Source organism: Fomitopsis serialis (genome assembly GCF_022376445.1).
Source record: "Fomitopsis serialis strain Sig1Antser10 chromosome Unknown B0H18scaffold_61, whole genome shotgun sequence".
Classification (NCBI taxonomy): domain Eukaryota; kingdom Fungi; phylum Basidiomycota; class Agaricomycetes; order Polyporales; family Fomitopsidaceae; genus Fomitopsis; species Fomitopsis serialis.
The window spans coordinates 123,413-140,478 of NW_025955021.1; the positions used below are offsets into that span (position 1 = coordinate 123,413).

The window sequence follows — 17,066 nt, forward strand, 5'->3', positions numbered from 1 at the left end:
AAACAAGAAAAATTTACAGAAACACGCTAGAGAGCAATCTCGACGTCCAACCGCGCCAGATACGAATACACGTCGGGGGACAGCCGATATTTCAGCGTGCCCGCAAAGATCATGAGTGATCGCGACTTCTTCCGCAGAGCAGCGAGGGTCTACATAACAGGTCAGCGAAACAGGTTTGAACTGCGAGGAACCAACGATATTCACCACTTGGCGACTCGCCTCGGCCATGAGCGAGGCCTTGACCTTTTGGTGGACGCTGGCCAGTGTGTCCATGGTGAGAGTGAGGAAGGTTTGCAGATTCCTTTGGAGTGCCTCTGGGAGGTCGCGGAACTCTTCCGCACGTCGCTGGATTTTGGCGACGTCCCCGTCCATAGGTATGAGGTCTATCGACTCCATGACCTGCAAGCACTCGTTACTAGCAATACGGCTTCGGCATGAACAGGAACCTACCTCCAGAGCGAATTCGACCCTCCCATTCTCCTTCGCCTCCATCGCTTCCCTTACCCTCAGCAGCCTGATCACCGCATCCCTCTCCTTCCCAACCGCCCTGTTCGTACGCTCGTAATGCCTCAGGATATCCGCCGCCGTCCGCTCGATTGCGCGCGCCTTCTCATCGCCGCTCGGCTGGCCGATGGTGTTGCCCAGTGCCTGCGCGAGGCACGCGATGACGATCGTGTAGTCGCCAGCGAGGTTGTACAGCTTGATCGCCTCCGGCACGCGGTCGTTCTCCTCCGAGTGCTTCGCCGCGCGCACGAGGACCTGCTCGTTATACTCTTGGCTGCTCTCGAGCTTGAGAAGGGGTGCGCCCTGCTCGATAAGCCCGCTCTGGGGAGGTTACGGCGTGAGCGGGACGATAAGTGGAAGATGTGAAGAAGACATACGAAACGTGTGCCGTCGGGACGGAACCCGCCGACGAGCTCTTCCCATGCAGCACCGGTGTTTGCGAGGACGATGATGCGGCGAACGAGCTCCCACGCAGCTTCCAGCTGTTCCTTGCCAACACCGCCGCTCTGGTCTGCGCTGAGGCTGACACAGTAGACGTATTGCAATGCTTCCCGTGCGTCCATCTTCACGAAAGTGCGCACATACCGCCAAATCAGCGTCGAAAGGCTTAAGGCTGGTGGTGACGTCGGGGAAAGGGACACTGTTATGCCCTACGGTCAGTGTCATGTAGGCACCGAGAGTGAAGTACAAATTTACAGGGAGTCATGTCAGACGTTTCGGCTCGCGAGGGGACACGTAGAAGCCCATGGTATGCCAGAGCAATGGCAAGATGAACAGCTTCTACCTCTGTCTCTTGATGATCCCACAATGCAGCGACGGCCTACAAAAACGTCAGCTCGTTGTTCGGGGACAAGCAGGTCGAGGACTGACCCTCTCAAATTGACCGCACATCAGCAACACGCCAGCCCATACACCTCGCCTAGCACCGTTCTGTCCAGGTACGCCATCAAAATGGCGCTCCCCGTAGCTCAGGAGCACCTCCGAGAGCCCGCGCAAACCACCGTGCTCCTCTTCGTCAACCTACATGCATATATGCGCGCATCCAATCAGTAATCCAGCAGTACTGCAGTTCAGAAAAGGTATGCGAACCATGGACAGCTGGAACCAGAGCCAGTCCTCCGTCGTGACAGTGACGTTCTGCACGCTTCTCCGTGCCGGGTCGATCTTGCCCATCAACTTGTAGAGCGCGAGCTTGAACGGGTCCGCAGTGGATGAGTGCAGCATGTGCGCGTTGAACGCCGCGTGTACTTGGTCTCGATGTGGTTTCGGCAGTCTACATAATGAGAGTACATGAGATGGAATGAGGTGAGACCGACTGAGCGAACGCACTTTCGGTCCAGCGAGTCGAGCCATGCCCGGAAGTGGCTTATGAAGCCTGCTTCACGGTGCTCAATAGCCTGTTGGTAGCGCAGAGCTTCGGCCAACGCGTCTTGTGGGTTCCCTGTACGCACAAGGTAGAACAGCTTCGCCCAGACCGGTTGACCCGCAATCAACTGCACACGGCACAATCAGGCCACGTATATTAAGCGGGCCATTGGCATGCTTACCTCAATCCGGTCCTCCCATTCGCCATTCCGGTAATGCCTGACGAGCACGAACGCGCGAACCTTGTTCGATATGCTCGGATCGCCACCCAGCCTCGCTTCGATGGGACGAGCCTGCAATGTCCTGTCCAGGACGTCCCAATATTGCTCCTCCAACGCCTCTCTAGCACCGCGCGCGATCTGCTTGCGCAGCTCGACAGCTTCGCGCGATTCGGGGTCACCAAGATATACCCGCGCGTACTTGCGTTCGAAAAGCGGTGCATTGAGTATATGCGCGCCGGCGTGTTCAAGTGGCGGTAGCGCGGGTGGCTCGGCGGTGATTTTGGATAGGACGTGGAAGTTTTGGGAGAGCTGGAAGGAGCGGGGCTGAAAGGCGAGTGAGATGTGAACGCGAGGAACCAGGGTGCAAGAGACATACATCGTTGTTCACGGTAACAGAAGAGGAGAAGAGGGCGTGAATGATGGGATAGGATGTCCCACGTAGCCTTGCAGTGTTGAGCTCGGATACAGCACGAGCGTATGCCATCATCTTGCCCTGCATCTGCAAGCTCGGAGCGGGGCCAACACTCGTCTAGACGTAAGTCAGCCAAGGCACAAAATCGACGCATGTTTACTCACCGACAACAAGCTCTTCCCGTGCATACTCTTCTTCAGCTCCGCCACTGCCAAGTTCTCCCCGCCCACCCGGCCACCGAGCTGCTCGAATACCCGCTTCTTCCTTGCTTCCCAGTCGCGCTGCTGCCTATCCTCCAGCACGCGGTAAAACTCCTCCTGCGTCTCCTTTCTCCCTTCCTCAATCGTGGAGATGAGGTTCTGCTCATGAGCATGTCGGAGGTAGCCCGCCACATCCGTGTCCTGGAGCGCCTGGAGTGGGGTGAAGGTCGTCGTAGTGTTGAGGTGCGCTATAGAGCTCGCGAGACCTGGTGCATCGACGCGTGCCTGGGCAAGGAGGTAATTTCTACAGGAACCCGTCAGCGTACTGGGCAGCGCTTGGAAGGATATCCGGTGCTTACGCGCGATCATTGTCTGTCGACGTTCCTGGTTGGCGAGAGACAAGACGTCGTGATTGGGCTTCAATCTGATCCAGAGAGAGGTGGACAGACGGGAGGTCTGGCCGCGCGAGATGCGACGTGAGAGCCTTCGACGCGGTCAAGAGGGCAGACAAGTCGGCCGCCATCGTGAATCCGTTCAACTCTTGAGACAATGTTTAGTCTTAGTTTACCAGATAAGCCAGGTCTGTCTTAGGTGAGAATGGTATGACAGGAAGGGGTAGAGGGTGCAGACGGAATTGCTTGGTCCAGAATTATTGCGAGCGAACATACAAGGACAGTCGCTCGCGTCCGACGTTCGACGCGTATGGCACGTGCCTTTTGTGAGTGCCGCTGAGTCAGCATTCCCAGATCGTGCATCAACGCCATACTATGTACATACACGACCGCCCTTTCCCACCCAACAAGTCGTGTTTAGGGTCTGCCTACGGGAGACTACAATGAACGCGTCGCCATGTCTCGTCTCGCCACTCCAGCAGTTTCTACAACACCGCGCATGACACACCCTGAGCGTGCTACGACGCAGACACTCCATGATGTCGCAAGTAATACTACATAGGCGGTCCCGAAGGGCGATCACAAACACTGCGCAGGTAGCCCTTGTCTCGACCTTGCACTCGTCTACTTGGTCTCCGCTCGTCCTTTCCAGCTTTTTGGCCCGTCGTCCCAGGGCCTCGAGTAACTCCAGTACAACATTGTGTCTGCGACCTCTCGCAGTATCCTCTCTCTGCCTGTCCTCTCGCAGACCAGCACGACCTCGTAACGCACAACCTCGTCTCACTAGCTGATGTGGACCTCATGCGCAACCGGCTTCCCTCTGCGACCAAGGCAAGCGCATCTCCAATCGGGGAGATAGACAGCCTCTGTTGGCGCACCTGGTCGCTGCGCAGTCCCTCCTCCCCCGCCTCGCTCAGGCTCAATGAGGACGGCTCGGTACGTTACTCGCCATATCTCCTATGACACAACGCACCTTCATCCTCTGCACTACCGACACTGCCTCAAAAACTCGACTATCCCTTGTCCTTCGATGACAGGATCGACGGGACGAACGCCGACTGTTGGACCGGCCGGTGCCGCGGCCGTCAAGGCGTCTTCCACTCCGACCACGACGAGAAACTCGACGGCGCTGCCCCTGCCTACCGTCTAGTCGGTGTCCCAGCCCGCGTGCCCCGCCCCCGCCGCACCAACTAGTGCGTGCCGCGGAATTGGACTAACCCCCGCCCCTACCGCAGGCAGCCCCGGTCAACTCGATCTGCAGCAAGACGCTGGACAGAAGAAGAGTAAGCATGGAAAGCTCGGTCGCGATGCTACGGTACCTCGTCAACCTACAAATCCTTGCGCTTGCTTCTTCTCTGCAAATGACTACCTCCGCCGCTGGCAGTGTCGGCTTCGGCGCGGGTGCTGCGATCGGCAGTGAGATGCCCTCGCCCTTCGCATTGCCACTAGCCCACTGTGGTTTCGGCGGTCATCCTCGCATCTCTGTCTCGCTTGATCTACTGTGTATGTATTCCTCGCAGCACATCTGTATATTGGTGACTGACGGACGGACTCGTACTCTGCAGCCATGACAGCTTGCATACATACAATAGAAAATGGCATGTCTGGTTTGCAGGCGTTAGAGCGGGCGCAGGTGTGTACTTGTTGGAGGGATTCGGGTGAGCTGCTCCTTCTGGGGATCACGACTACTTCCGCGGAGCGTGAGAGCTCGTCGCACCTGGTGCTATGAGATGGTCGGATTAGCGGTTGACGGTCATCGCGCATAGCTCACGAGTTGTGAACATGGTACTTGTGAGTTGTTTCGCATACGGTCCCTTGCGGATGGGCGTTGCGATCTGTTGCTGACATGTACACTGTTCTTGATTCTTCCAGATGATGGCGCTGGAGCATGGGAACGTTCATGTCGAGCTCGCTATTGCACGCCGCTGCCAGAACGTCGCGTGGTACGGAACTGCGCATCTCGGGTCCGCACAGCTTCAACCTCGAAGCAGATATCCGGCCGCCGATGGTTGCTGTTCTCATATATAGGCTCTTCTCGCTGGCGACGCAGCGAGGGACATGGGTGCGGGAAGATACCACGGTGAGCGGTGGCCTGGGAGTAATGCGGTAGCTTCCACCTCGGATCCCATCGCGTGGTGGTGGCAGTCCGGATCTCCGCAAGGCCTTGTTCGCCGACAATGCAGAGGGTATTGGTGTAGGGTTCGATCTTTGAGATAGGTACGGAGTTGCTCGGAGAATCGCAGCAGCGCTGAACAGCCGGTGGCCGTGAGTGGGAGTAACGTGTATCTGACATCTGTACTTCAGTAGCTTCGGAGCGCGTCGAAATGCAGTAGTTGAGTTCAAAAGTTGAGTTTGATATGTGTACTGTTCGTCCAATGTCTGACATACTGTTTTGTTCCATTTATACAATCGCGACGATGAGTCGTGAGACAGAATGCAATCCTTCAGAGTGCAGGCATGTGCAGTGACGAAATCATGCAGGGCGAGTGTTGCTGTCAAGATGTGTGCAATTCAGAAGGATCTGGACAACAGCGAACTAGTTCATCCGACCAAGGCTAAGGGTGGACTCAAGGGTGTTTTCCGTTCGTGTCTGTTCTTGTGCATCCTTTGTCGCCTAATTTAAATGTTGATTGGCATAGATCGGTTCGTGCCGCACGCTAAGTCAGCTATGATGCAGTTGTAGCCATCGACATGGATACTGGCCCACAGTCGAGGCCGGCAGCCACTTGCGGCCGCTCGAAGTAACGTTGAGCGGCCAGCAGGCACGGTTCTACAACGGGGCGGTGCGTAACTTCACGTCTGTGTGAACAGAACGCGATTCCGGACTTCTCTCCGTGGGAGCAGCAAGCCCGAAGTAGGGTTCATTGTAGTTAGGACACGGTGTAACTGGCACAGCCGCGGTCCACATTGGTGATTGGTACTGCAGAGCCTCGGTCATACTGCAGGTGGACATCCATCTCCCCTGGCGCCAGTTGAAACGTTGAAGTCTTGGCATAAGGAGTGCGATGGCTTGAAGGTATAAAAGTAGTTTGTCTGTCGATCTACTAATCTCATAGATCGCAGCCATGTCAGCGGACACAGTTGCGAAGACTATCGATGTTCTCGACATAACGTGAGTAGCTACATGAACATTTTTGGTAGCCGATGAGAATACAGACGACAGATTTGTACTCAATTGCTGCGAAGTAGCTGCTTGTGGTGAGTTCATCTTCATTTTGAGTTGCCTGTATCGCTGATTGGCAGCACAGCAATCTATACCTACGACCGCACCCTCACCCTTTGGTGGGAGGTAGACTTGATATGGCAGCGACGGAAAATGTCGGTGGCGACTGCTTCCTATATGCTAATGCATACGTCTGCAGCGGTGTATCTGTATGGTCAGGTCATGGCCCAGATGCTCAAAAGTTGTAGAGTAAGGCTCAAATTCCTTCGCACATAGTACGTATGCTAACTTCGACGCGTCGACATAGAGGTAGTACAATGATCTCACTGAATTTGAGCGACACTTGCCGAGAGCACATCATGCAGTGGTTATATCATGGACGTGGTGCAATTATCCGCCGCTGCTCTGTTCCATATTGCCATTGGCGGTACGTGGGAAAGCACTGTCTTGTCCTTCCTACAAACTGATTAACTTTCCCGCTTCATAGCTTTCACGGCATTGCGTGCTTATGCCATCAGTAGTCGCTCAACGCCGCTTGCGTCCGCGATCTTCTTGTTCTCGGTTGTGCTCGCCGCTGTAGACATAGTAAGTCTCTTCGCTCTTCCGTCATCATTCCGTCACTCTGATGCCTTGACCGTTAGTATGAGGTCTGTACAATAGTAGCCGTTGTTGTGCCAGACCCGGTTGGCTGCCTACTCACTGTGGGTGGCGCAAGTTACAGGTATGTCTCACACACTGGTCGATGTGACTTTTTCAGCTCGCCTGAATTAGTATATGTCACAGACCATGTATGATGACATCTCATTCGGTTCCAATAGAGCTGAGCTGACGGTACATATGCTTTGCTTTCGGGCGTAGTATATGTGGCTGGGCAAGCATCCGTCATTATCGCCGAGGCTTTGCTTGTAGCGGTAACGTGGCGCTATGGATGCATGGCTCACCTCGTCGAGACGCATACCAATATGCCGATTACGGGCGTATTGCTCAGGCATGGTAAGTGAAAGATTCGTCAGGCTATGTGTACGTCTGACTCAGGGTTCTCGACCTAGGCATCATTTACTTTATGTGAGTTCGCATATAACCCTGCAAACGTGTCTATAATCACCACTGGCTCCGCTCAGCACGATACTCGCTCTCCTAATCGTCAACATGACACTGAGCGAGACGATTGTCGGTATTACCCCTGCCTACTGCGTCATTGCGCCATACTGATATTGTCACTTCAGATTAGCAATGGATTTGTCTCATCTATCCTCTCTGCGTGCGTTTCATACTATCCAAAAACGATGGCGCTAACCGTATACACGCTCCTCAGGCTGCAAGCAGCCCTACTCTCGCACTTCTACCTCAACTTACACGAAGCGAGTTCATTCGAACTACCTACTAATGCATCACAGATATCCGACCTTCGTTTCGCGCGTTTGGTGCCAAACCTCGCGGGTTGCTTCCCCTACAGCGCACACAGCTTTCCCGACGATGATGCGGATGCGGATCCAGGGAGCGATATCGATTCGTAGGAGGAGCCAGTGTATGCGCAACGGATAGATGTTGAGCAGCCGGCAGTCGCGAGAGGCATCGTCGGGGACTGGGAACCATCAATATGATGAGCCACAGAGGACCTCTCCGTGGAAGGCACCAGGAGTGTCATAATCTTCTACTGTATGTTTGCCAGATCACCCCGGATATTAGGAGGCTTCCCTTGGCATCCCTCTGGTTCATTTGCAATCACATTGCTCTTCATTTTGTTCCAACCTTCATGCGCCTCTGCCAACGTACTCCGAGTCATTCCATTTCCATTACCTGCATTTCTAGTATGGCAATCACTGAGCTTGATAAACTGCTGAGACAGTATGCTATCGCGGAAGAAATAACGAACTCGGAGTGCGTTGGTACTAAGTACTTGTACGCGCATCCGTCACCAGAGTCAGCGATCCTGGACCCGCCCTCGCCGCTTGCGCAACTTCGCTGCAGTCCCCAGCTGAAACACACCGCACGGACACGCTGTACACATAACACTGTCAACAATATGCCTTGAAAGCACCTCGTGTGGCGGCTGTCTATCGTATGGTTTACCTCCTGGTATGGGTACGGCGACTGCCCGAGCGGTCCAAGGCCGAGGAAGATATCAAAGTTCACAGCGGTATCTGGACCTTAAAATTGATTACCAGTCATCGACCGAAGCCTCGCTCTTCGAGTTGACATTACTCACTGACCGTCACGCTCGGTAAACTGCCACAGTAAACTTGAGATTACCGAATCGGCCACGGTCCAAGACCATGAGACCGCGACATGGTCTACGGTAGCGTACAGGCTACTGGAAGGCGCGCTGGGTGCCTGCATGAAGCACGCGCTAATGGTCGCGCAGTCGCCCGCGAGGTTGTACAGCATGATCGCCTCCGGCACGCGGTCGGTTTCCTTCAACTGCGTCGCGGCGCGCACGAGTCTGTTCGCTGTTGAGGGACGCGCCCTGCTCGATGATCACGCTCTGGGTGAAGGTGACAGTGACAGCGTTAGTGCGACGAAAGGGGGTGTGGGGGAAACGTACGAAATGCGTCTCGTCAAGAAGTAATCCCCGACGAACGGATCCGGTGTTCGCGAGGACGAGATGTAGAGGAAGAGCTCCCATGCAGCCTCCAGCTGCTGCTTCCCACGTTGCGGTCCTGGTCTGCGCTGATACTGACGTAGTAGAAGTACTTCAACACAATCCGTGCGACCGTCTTGACGAAGGTACGAACATAAGTTAACGCCAGATGAGCGTCAACAGGCTCAAAGCTGGCGGTGAGTAGGGAAGAGAATTTGTCGTGTTATCTAGTCAGCTGCATGTGGCAGTCAAGAGTTCGACCCGAACTCACAAGGTACATGTACGAGACGACTCGACTCCCCTATGGTATGCGAAGGCAATTGCGATACAGATTGCTTCTACCTCGGTCTCTCGATGGACGGTCTGCACGTTTCTCCGCGCGCGGCCGATCTTTCCCATGAGCTTGAGGAGCGAGACCGTGGATGAACTGCGAATGGGCTGAGCCCGTGTACGTTAACGTCGAGTGTAGAACCTGGTTTCTGCGCGGTTTCGGTAGTCTATATTGGAGGATTGTCAGGCCCCTTCCCGACGACGGTTGGGACAGAACGCACATCCGGTGAAGCGAATAGAGCTATGTCCTGAAGTGACTTATGAAGCCGAAGCTTCGCGATGCTCGATAGCTAGATAATAGCGCAGAGCTTCGGCCACAGGCAACACGTCTTGTGGGTTTCGCGTACGCGCCCACAACGGCTGGCCTGAAGCAGACTGTAATCCTGGTCAATTAACCCCTACCCTAAGTTGAGGCGAAGTCGCAACAGCACACCCACCTCGATTCGGACCTCTCATCCACCGTTCCGGTAATGCCTGACAAGTCCAAACGCGTGGAGCTTTTTCGACATGCTGGGATCGTCTGGGTCTCGCTCCGTTGGGTCCGAGCTAGAGAGGGTTGGACAGACGGGGTCTGGCTGCGCGAGACGCGACATGAGGGCCGTCGACGCGGGCAAGAGGGCAAATACTGTGATTTCATTTGGCTCTTGCGGCGAGGTATCGTGTCACCTAAGTTAGTCGAAATCTCTTGTTCGTTTGAAATGGCGGGAAGAGGTAAGGAGGGCAGAAGACAGTCGCTTCTCCATCGCACGAGTGTCAAGGGTTGCTTGCGTTTATCCGGAGTCGACACGTATGCACTGTGAGTGCGTTGGGCAACCGCGAGCAGTCGACTCGGAACTTGGTGGCGGACCACCGACGCTGAGTCAGCAATCCCAGACGCAGTCCTCCGCGCCGATGACGCCTGGGCGTCTGAATGAATATCCTCGTCCAGCTCACAGCCACCACGACATCGAGCATCGACTCTGTTACTTACCTTCTGTCTTGTCTTCTCAATATTTCTAGCATTATCTATGGCTCTTATGCTCTACGACGGCTGCCCACCCGATGTACACGTCCGCATGTCGACCAACCTGATTATTGACACAACCACATCTCAGCCCGTGTTGACCTGATGTGCGTACGCCTCCCATTGGCAAGCTCTACGAAGGCAGCCATCCAATATACTCGGGCATCCTAAGCTACCACGTATGTCGCGCCTTCAACAATACGCACAAGCTTCTTGAATCCTCGCGCGCCCATTGGACCATTGATCCATGTCCCCACCTTGTCCGCATACCCGTCGGAGTACACCCGTCACCGCCGGAGCCATACGCGGCGGGGCCGCTTCCCACAAGGAGCCAGTCTATGGTCCCAACGGTAGAGATTATAAGCCACGACCTACCTGCGGCCCTCCGGGTTCCACCACGATCCTCGGCCGGAGAAGAGTGGTTTTGACGAGCCTAGGAATATGGTCAGATGCGGTGGTTTTGCACATGTTCGCTCCCTTGTTTACGACGACCTCTATTACAGACGATTACAAGGAGCCTGACGGTTGTAACATCCATCATGCATGCGTGCACGCAGACTGTTGTAGGCTCCGTCTACTTCACATCGTCCGTCAGTCGCAAACATAAGCCATTGAAGGTGTTTCAAGCGAGATCGGCAGTGCAAGAAGCCATGCGTTTGGCTAGTAGCGGGCACCATGCGCTTGCATGTGCTGGAATATACGCACATAGGGCGGTAACGTCGTTGTCAGGGCGGTTCAGGTGAGCGCGCTTCTCTCACTTCCTCAAAGTATATCGTATGTAGCATCAAGACGGGGCGTGCACTCTCTGTCGTATGCGTGTGTTGACCAGGAAGCTGCCTATGTAGCCCCGACGCAGCGGAGGATGTCGATGCGACAGCGAGTCCACTGTGGGCTTGACAATGCAAGGGAGGTTGAGCGGCTGAGGAAGGGGTCTCAAGAGCCGAGTTCGCGTTATCCGATGGCCTTGGACGTACCATTCTGTTCCTTTCACGTCTTGCTCACGATGCTACTTACAGACTGCAGTCCCGCGGCGTTAGCGGGACATCCGCCTCACTGTGACAGATGACTGACTCAACTCTGATACATCTCAAACATCTGCCATGTATAGAGATGCCTTTCTGGACGTATCATTACGCCGCCCACTTGACTGTGCGAGACATGCAACGGTGGCGGAGTCCAACGGCGTCCATGTAGATGTAAGTGTCGTGTCTCCTTGCCTCTATGGCCGCAGTGACCGATAGGGAACGACTGTCTTTCTGGTCCGTTCGATGTCAGCAACGAAAGGTATGTCCTTCGCTTTCCCACTTTCCGCTCAGTCGGTGATTACGTCCCACTTACAGACCGATGAGGGTGTACTCCTCGATCATCGTCGGGGCCCGCTATGAGCTGTCCGCATGCCAACTTGTTGCGGTGGAATCGGCATCGCCTGTCGTATCGTGAGACGCAAGGCTTCAGTCTAGTCGACTACGCGGAGTGTCTCGGGCAAGGCCGCGGTGATTCAACCAACTCAAGCCGATCTTCAGTGTTACTGGTGAGACTGATGACAGGCCTAGGGTGCATCGATCTGGACCGCGACTGAACGTCGTAAGTTGACGGTCCGACGTCAAAGTGGACATCAAAGCTGAAGCCGGTACACAGGTTAGATAAAATCAGGGTGCGTGCATGCCGTGTCATCGAAAGCAGGCATTCGTTTTACGACTATGTAGGAGGACTGAACAGTTCAGGTCACATTATGACGGTGAGTAGGTAAACACATGGGGGCTCGTGACGAGTGTGACGTACGACAAACATGCTTTGTACCGGTATTGTAACCACTCCTTCCTAACACGACGCCATCGGGGAGCTTATGCAAGACCTCAATGTGTCACGCATAGCGGGAGTAGGTACGTGTCGTGTCATAATTAACGCAGCTGTGGGATATAGGAGGCAGTCCATGCAGCAGGACCATGCCTCTATGAGTCTGCATCTGATCGCCGTAAACCTAGTCAAGGACGGCGTCGCGCCAATGCGCGGCCTCAAGTAGCCAGCTTGGGCTTATCTATGTAGATACAAGCACACTATCCACCTCCGCCCCTCTGCGCTAGGTAACACACGTGTCGAAGGGTGAACTCGCTCAGACGATCGCAATACTCAACGTAGCGTGAGTTGCATTGAAAATAATTCTCTCTTCAGTGACTGATCAGAGCCCACATGGTAGATTTGTACTCGACTGTTGCCAGATAGCAGCATGCAGTGAGTTAGTACCACCATCTACGCACGCATTTTTCCTGACCTTCATACAAAGCGATGTACGCCTATGACCGCTTTCTCACCATTTGGTGGGAGGTGGACTTGATTTGGCGGCGTCGGAGCATGTCGGCCGCGACTGGCCTATACATGCTACTGCATATATCTGTGGTGGTGTACCTATTTGGATCTGTGGTGTTACAAATTCTCACAGGCTGTCGAGTAAATCCAAGTGCTTGTCGTGTATGGTATAGATGCTGACTCTGTCTCAGAGGTAGAACCATCTTGCCTGGCTTCAAGACGCACTCACCCAGATGAACCTTCACAGCGATTACACCGCCGACGTGGTTATATCTTGCGCCAGCGCACTATTCCATCTCACTAATGGTGGTATGTAAGAGAACTACTATCTTATCACCATAAGTATCTCATCCTCATGCCCCATAGCTTTCACGGCGCTGCGTGCCTATGCCATCAGCAATCACTCTGTGCTGGTTGCGTCTGCTGGATTCTTACTCTCTTTGGTGCTTGTTACCGCCGAGATAGTAAGTCCTTTCGAAGTTGTCATTTGTACATGCAACCCCTCTGACAACTTAATGATCAGCATGAGATCCCTACAATAGTCGGAGCTACTGTCCCCGATCCCATTGGCTGCGTGCTCTCCTCGGACAGCACAATCTGGAAGTGCGTTTTACATATTTCTTTTTTGACTTGGTTAGCCCTCAACAAGCAATGCTTGTCACAGACCATGTGCGACGTTTGATTCACTGTAGAGCTGGTGTGACAATTGACATCGCGCTTCGCTCGTTGCCACAGTGCTTGTCGCCGGTCAAGCATGTACTGTTGTCGCCGAAGCATTGCTAGTGATAGCGACTTGGCGTCATATATACACGGCCAAATCCGCCAACGATGCACGCATCGACACCCCAATCACATCTGTACTCCTCAGAGATGGTGAGTCGCAAGCTCGGATCGAGATAACTTCGCATCTGACCGCGCGGATCTGCCTACTTACTTCCTATCAGGTACTCTCTACTTCATGTGAGTTGACACTGCTAGGATCAAATGTGACGACATGAACGTTGTCTTGGCTCAGCGCTATTCTCGCTGCCCTGATCCTCGATACCACGTTGACCGTGATTATGGGAGTTGGTATCATACTCATGCATCTCTCCCGGTTCGCTGACACCGACGTTTCAGACTGAAGATGGATTCATCTCGCCCATTACCTACGTGTGCGTTGCTTGCCACACGACATACGATGAAGCCTGATCACAGCTAAATCCAACAGGCTCCAAGTCGTCTTACTCTCGCACTTCTACCTCAACTTACACCAAGCAAATTCAGTCGACCTACCTTCCAATGCATCACAGATGTCCGACATCCGGTTTACGCGTGTGTTAGGAAGCCTCGCGGGCTCGCTTCCCTACAGTACGCACAGTTCATTGGAAGATGTTGATGCGCAGGCGAGCGACCTTGATTCGGATGAAGAACCGGCGGAGGTGGAAGCGACGTAGCGGTTGGAGCAGCCAGGAACTACGATCGTAAGCATTGAAGGTCGCGAGACCTGTACCACATCCGGTCAATTTCTTTCTGTGGGGGAAGCGGTGGAAGTTCGGACTGTTCAGATTACTGTCGTCTGAACGCACCGTGTCCTCCGTCACGGCCTCTCTCGTCCTGGCTAGTTCCTGCTCGCTTGCTATGTGTTCAGCTTTCATATTCCACGCTCAAACGATCAACGTTCATGAACGTTCAACGTGTGCCATCTATTCTAGAACGAGGGCAGGACTATTATTTGCTATTGTGGACTTACGTAACACTTATAAATAATAACGCAATGAAATAGATACTGCTTCCGAGCGCTCTATCGATTTCGAGCAACGTTAACGATCACTCTGACCGTACTCAGTGTCAGAAGAGATATGGGCTCTGTACCTACTCCTTCCCGACAACGCATTCAATCTGTCTTGAAATTCACGGGCCAGCAAGATGCGCTCGCGAGCCATCATTTACCAGACCTCGAGTCGGTCAGGCAGGATATTGCACTCAGTAAGCACGTAGTATTGAAAGACTGCGTTGAAAACTCACCCCCATCTCGGTCTTTTACAATCAAAGTGGACAGCATACAGATGCTCGTTGAACAGACACCGACGATTCTGCTGCACAATCCACGCCCCGGTGGGCCGCTGGGCGACCCCGCACCGCGCTCCTTGATTTTTAATTCACAGCTTAGCCAACTGTTCAATTACAGCTTTCTCATTCACGTTGATGATGGTAATGATCCTACCTCTCTACACGCCATGGCATCGTGCTAAGAAATATACGCACCAACAGTTCCTGCGGACATTCTCAAACCAGTGGTCTGGGCATTACAAATGTTTGTTGACGTTCTCACTGAAGCAACGGATGCGCAATTGCTCGCATTTGGGCATGTCTTGAGTCCCGAGGATGCCGCAGCCGCTAATCGTGTCGGGCAAGCTGGTGCATTAGTGATAAACAGTGGTAGACTGTTCATGGTATGTTTACAGAGTGTCACTGCCTTATGCGTGTGCCAGCATACTAGTAGCTGATCCGAGTCTGCATCATCATACAGCGCCTACAAGCAAAGGCGAAGCTTGCAATTTTTCTCTTGTATGACCTTTCGTGGGCACGTCGTTTGATTTTGGCTCATTTGGGTGGCAGGCGACCCGAGATCAATCGACCCGGAGATGCCGTGATATCCCTCAGAGAACTTATGGAATACTTCGTTTCACGTACTCCAATAGGGCAATTGAGGCAGCAACAGTCAGTTCTGCGCCATGTGGAGTCTGCTCGGACAAGCTAACATGATGCTGGAAGTAATTTAGTCATGATCTTCGCGGAAGCTCTTGTACGGAGTGGCGAGGATGATGCAAAAGCAGAGACTCTACTTACAGAGCTCACCGACTCTCCTGCCTCTGATGCCCATGGACTAGAAGACTTAGTCGTCACCAAAGTGTACTTGTCGCGGATACTGCGGCGTCGCGGCAACGTAGGGGCCGCGAAGAGGCAGTGAGCTATTTAAACTTGGTTGATACAAGTGTGAGCCTGATGGCCATGACAGGGAGAAGTGGCTTGTCAAGTGGTTCCGCAAAAATCCACACGGATTGTCCGACACAATTCTGCGGCAACTCCTCATACCCACTGGCGAAACAACCAGTCCGATACTGGAAGCACTGGGTGGGATATCCTGGCTAGAAGGACGTGAACACACCGACAAGACAGACCGCCGTCTCGTCAAACGATGCCGGCAATGTTTACGCCAAGAACCAATAGTGAAGTTGTTCTTGTGCTCACAGTGCAAGACGGCGAATTACTGGTACGTCACCCTGCTAATCCCATCAATGGTAGGCGACTCAATGCGTTGGGTCAGTTCCCGCGAGTGTCAGAAAAAGGACTGGCCGCTGCACAAGTAAGTGCTCAGCTAGATACATGCTCGTAGCATTGGCTCAAATCCACTTCGCCAACAGGCATGCCTGCAAGTGAGCACCCTAGCCGGCCCTCAAGCCTTACTAATACTGACTCGACTTGATTCAGAGGCCTCGCAGCTGTGAACAATCAAGCAGCGAGTGAACAGCTCTCCCCGGACCCGGCCAACCCGCCGGTCGTCACGCAGAGGCAGAGAGACTGGGTAGCGCGTCACCACTCTGCCGAAGACTCCTGGCCTTACGTCAGTGCATTGCGGCTGCACGAGAACCCTAGCCGCGGGCAAACGCACCTCATCATCGAACAGTCCGTGTACACTCCCGACGCGGGGCCGCTGGCCAAGGACAAGTTCACGATCGTCGGATGCGCCGTGTTCCGCGTCTCCGACATAGTGAGCGATATCGAGCTCAGTCTGAAGCTCAGCCCCGGCGAGGGCGCGCAGTTGTGCGAGAGAGCGCTGCGGGGCCAGCGTCAGTCGGAACCGGGAAACCCCCTAATTCCATTCCTCATCCTGCGAGTCTGCGAAGGCGTCGACATGACGGTCGGCACTGGTCTGCACCCCCTTTCAATCTCTTCCCTTTCAGTCTATGGCTCATCGCGTGTTCATCCGCTCCTCGCAGGTCTCGTGGAGAGCGATCAGCTTCAACAGACGCAGTACAACCGAAACTGGCGCCAGGAGATCAGCAAGACCTCCCCGCCTCAAAAGCTCATGTATCGCAACCGCAGGGATGCGGAGTTCGATTGAAGCATCACCAGTTCCCTTGACTCGTCTACGGTGTGTCGAGGTGATCTGGATTGTACCGATACCAGTGGACCGACACAAGCCTAGACAAGGATCCCCATCACTGAGCCGACACGGAAGGACGGAAGGACGGAAGGAATCGACCTCAATGCATCACTCATCTGTACAATCTTAAAATCAATGTTCTTTGAACCTTCTCTGCCACCTTCGCGCAGAAAACACGTTCGAGCACTAACATCACAGTCATCAACTCAACACTCACATCCGACATAAGACGACGGTCATGACTCATTACTACGTACGAATAATTCACGAACAGCGCGCACGAACAAAACAGTAAAAGAAAGAGACCCGGAACCGATGGATCTGGTGGGGATACAGGGGAGGGGAACAACCACACGCACGAATCGTCCGCAGGCGGAAGACCGAGAACCAGACGAGCGGACGGACGGACGGACAGACGGACACCACTGTGATCGCCGT

At 54.0% G+C, this 17,066-nt stretch overlaps 7 protein-coding genes across 7 annotated transcripts; 5 read left to right on the forward strand and 2 right to left on the reverse strand.

The window, feature by feature from the left end:
* Positions 1-26: 26 nt before the first annotated feature.
* Positions 27-3,225, reverse strand: B0H18DRAFT_880374 (nucleoporin-interacting protein NIC96; the record flags this gene model as incomplete). Its single annotated transcript, XM_048040762.1, has 12 exons — positions 27-149; positions 205-399; positions 451-825; positions 882-1,144; positions 1,201-1,324; positions 1,375-1,524; positions 1,594-1,777; positions 1,834-1,997; positions 2,052-2,414; positions 2,467-2,619; positions 2,667-3,006; positions 3,062-3,225. 12 exons carry the CDS (start codon positions 3,223-3,225, stop codon positions 27-29), a joined length of 2,598 nt encoding a protein of 865 aa, XP_047890726.1.
* A 909-nt stretch (positions 3,226-4,134) lies between these two features.
* Positions 4,135-4,874, forward strand: B0H18DRAFT_566543 (uncharacterized protein). Its single transcript, XM_048038621.1, has 2 exons — positions 4,135-4,597; positions 4,660-4,874. The coding sequence occupies exons 1-2, from the start codon at positions 4,384-4,386 to the stop codon at positions 4,821-4,823; spliced, it is 378 nt and encodes a 125-aa protein (XP_047890727.1). The 5' UTR covers positions 4,135-4,383; the 3' UTR covers positions 4,824-4,874.
* A 1,285-nt stretch (positions 4,875-6,159) lies between these two features.
* B0H18DRAFT_1189278 (uncharacterized protein) lies at positions 6,160-7,906 on the forward strand (the record flags this gene model as incomplete). The annotated part of the gene is made up of 8 exons (XM_048036032.1): positions 6,160-6,206; positions 6,338-6,532; positions 6,623-6,684; positions 6,745-6,842; positions 6,899-6,978; positions 7,116-7,250; positions 7,293-7,322; positions 7,379-7,906. The coding sequence occupies 8 exons, from the start codon at positions 6,160-6,162 to the stop codon at positions 7,467-7,469; spliced, it is 738 nt and encodes a 245-aa protein (XP_047890728.1). The 3' UTR covers positions 7,470-7,906.
* Positions 7,907-8,123: 217 nt separating this feature from the next.
* B0H18DRAFT_1021592 (uncharacterized protein) lies at positions 8,124-9,132 on the reverse strand. The gene is made up of 4 exons (XM_048029542.1): positions 8,993-9,132; positions 8,803-8,933; positions 8,467-8,742; positions 8,124-8,407 (listed from the first exon to the last, which is right to left on the reverse strand). The coding sequence occupies exons 2-3, from the start codon at positions 8,881-8,883 to the stop codon at positions 8,608-8,610; spliced, it is 216 nt and encodes a 71-aa protein (XP_047890729.1). The 5' UTR covers positions 8,884-8,933; positions 8,993-9,132; the 3' UTR covers positions 8,124-8,407; positions 8,467-8,607.
* Positions 9,133-9,465: 333 nt separating this feature from the next.
* B0H18DRAFT_566579 (uncharacterized protein) lies at positions 9,466-10,013 on the forward strand. The gene has a single exon (XM_048038622.1). It carries the CDS (start codon positions 9,639-9,641, stop codon positions 9,966-9,968), a length of 330 nt encoding a protein of 109 aa, XP_047890730.1. The 5' UTR covers positions 9,466-9,638; the 3' UTR covers positions 9,969-10,013.
* Positions 10,014-12,550: 2,537 nt separating this feature from the next.
* Positions 12,551-13,721, forward strand: B0H18DRAFT_566662 (uncharacterized protein). Its single transcript, XM_048038623.1, has 8 exons — positions 12,551-12,671; positions 12,726-12,787; positions 12,845-12,942; positions 13,002-13,081; positions 13,143-13,147; positions 13,214-13,351; positions 13,423-13,438; positions 13,494-13,721. Exons 1-8 carry the CDS (start codon positions 12,652-12,654, stop codon positions 13,600-13,602), a joined length of 528 nt encoding a protein of 175 aa, XP_047890731.1. The 5' UTR covers positions 12,551-12,651; the 3' UTR covers positions 13,603-13,721.
* Positions 13,722-14,279: 558 nt separating this feature from the next.
* On the forward strand, positions 14,280-16,759 carry B0H18DRAFT_566750 (uncharacterized protein). The gene is made up of 11 exons (XM_048038624.1): positions 14,280-14,446; positions 14,513-14,671; positions 14,732-14,913; positions 14,991-15,028; positions 15,080-15,181; positions 15,236-15,427; positions 15,480-15,827; positions 15,886-15,897; positions 15,953-16,392; positions 16,462-16,616; positions 16,671-16,759. Exons 1-10 carry the CDS (start codon positions 14,320-14,322, stop codon positions 16,584-16,586), a joined length of 1,725 nt encoding a protein of 574 aa, XP_047890732.1. The 5' UTR covers positions 14,280-14,319; the 3' UTR covers positions 16,587-16,616; positions 16,671-16,759.
* Positions 16,760-17,066: the final 307 nt, after the last annotated feature.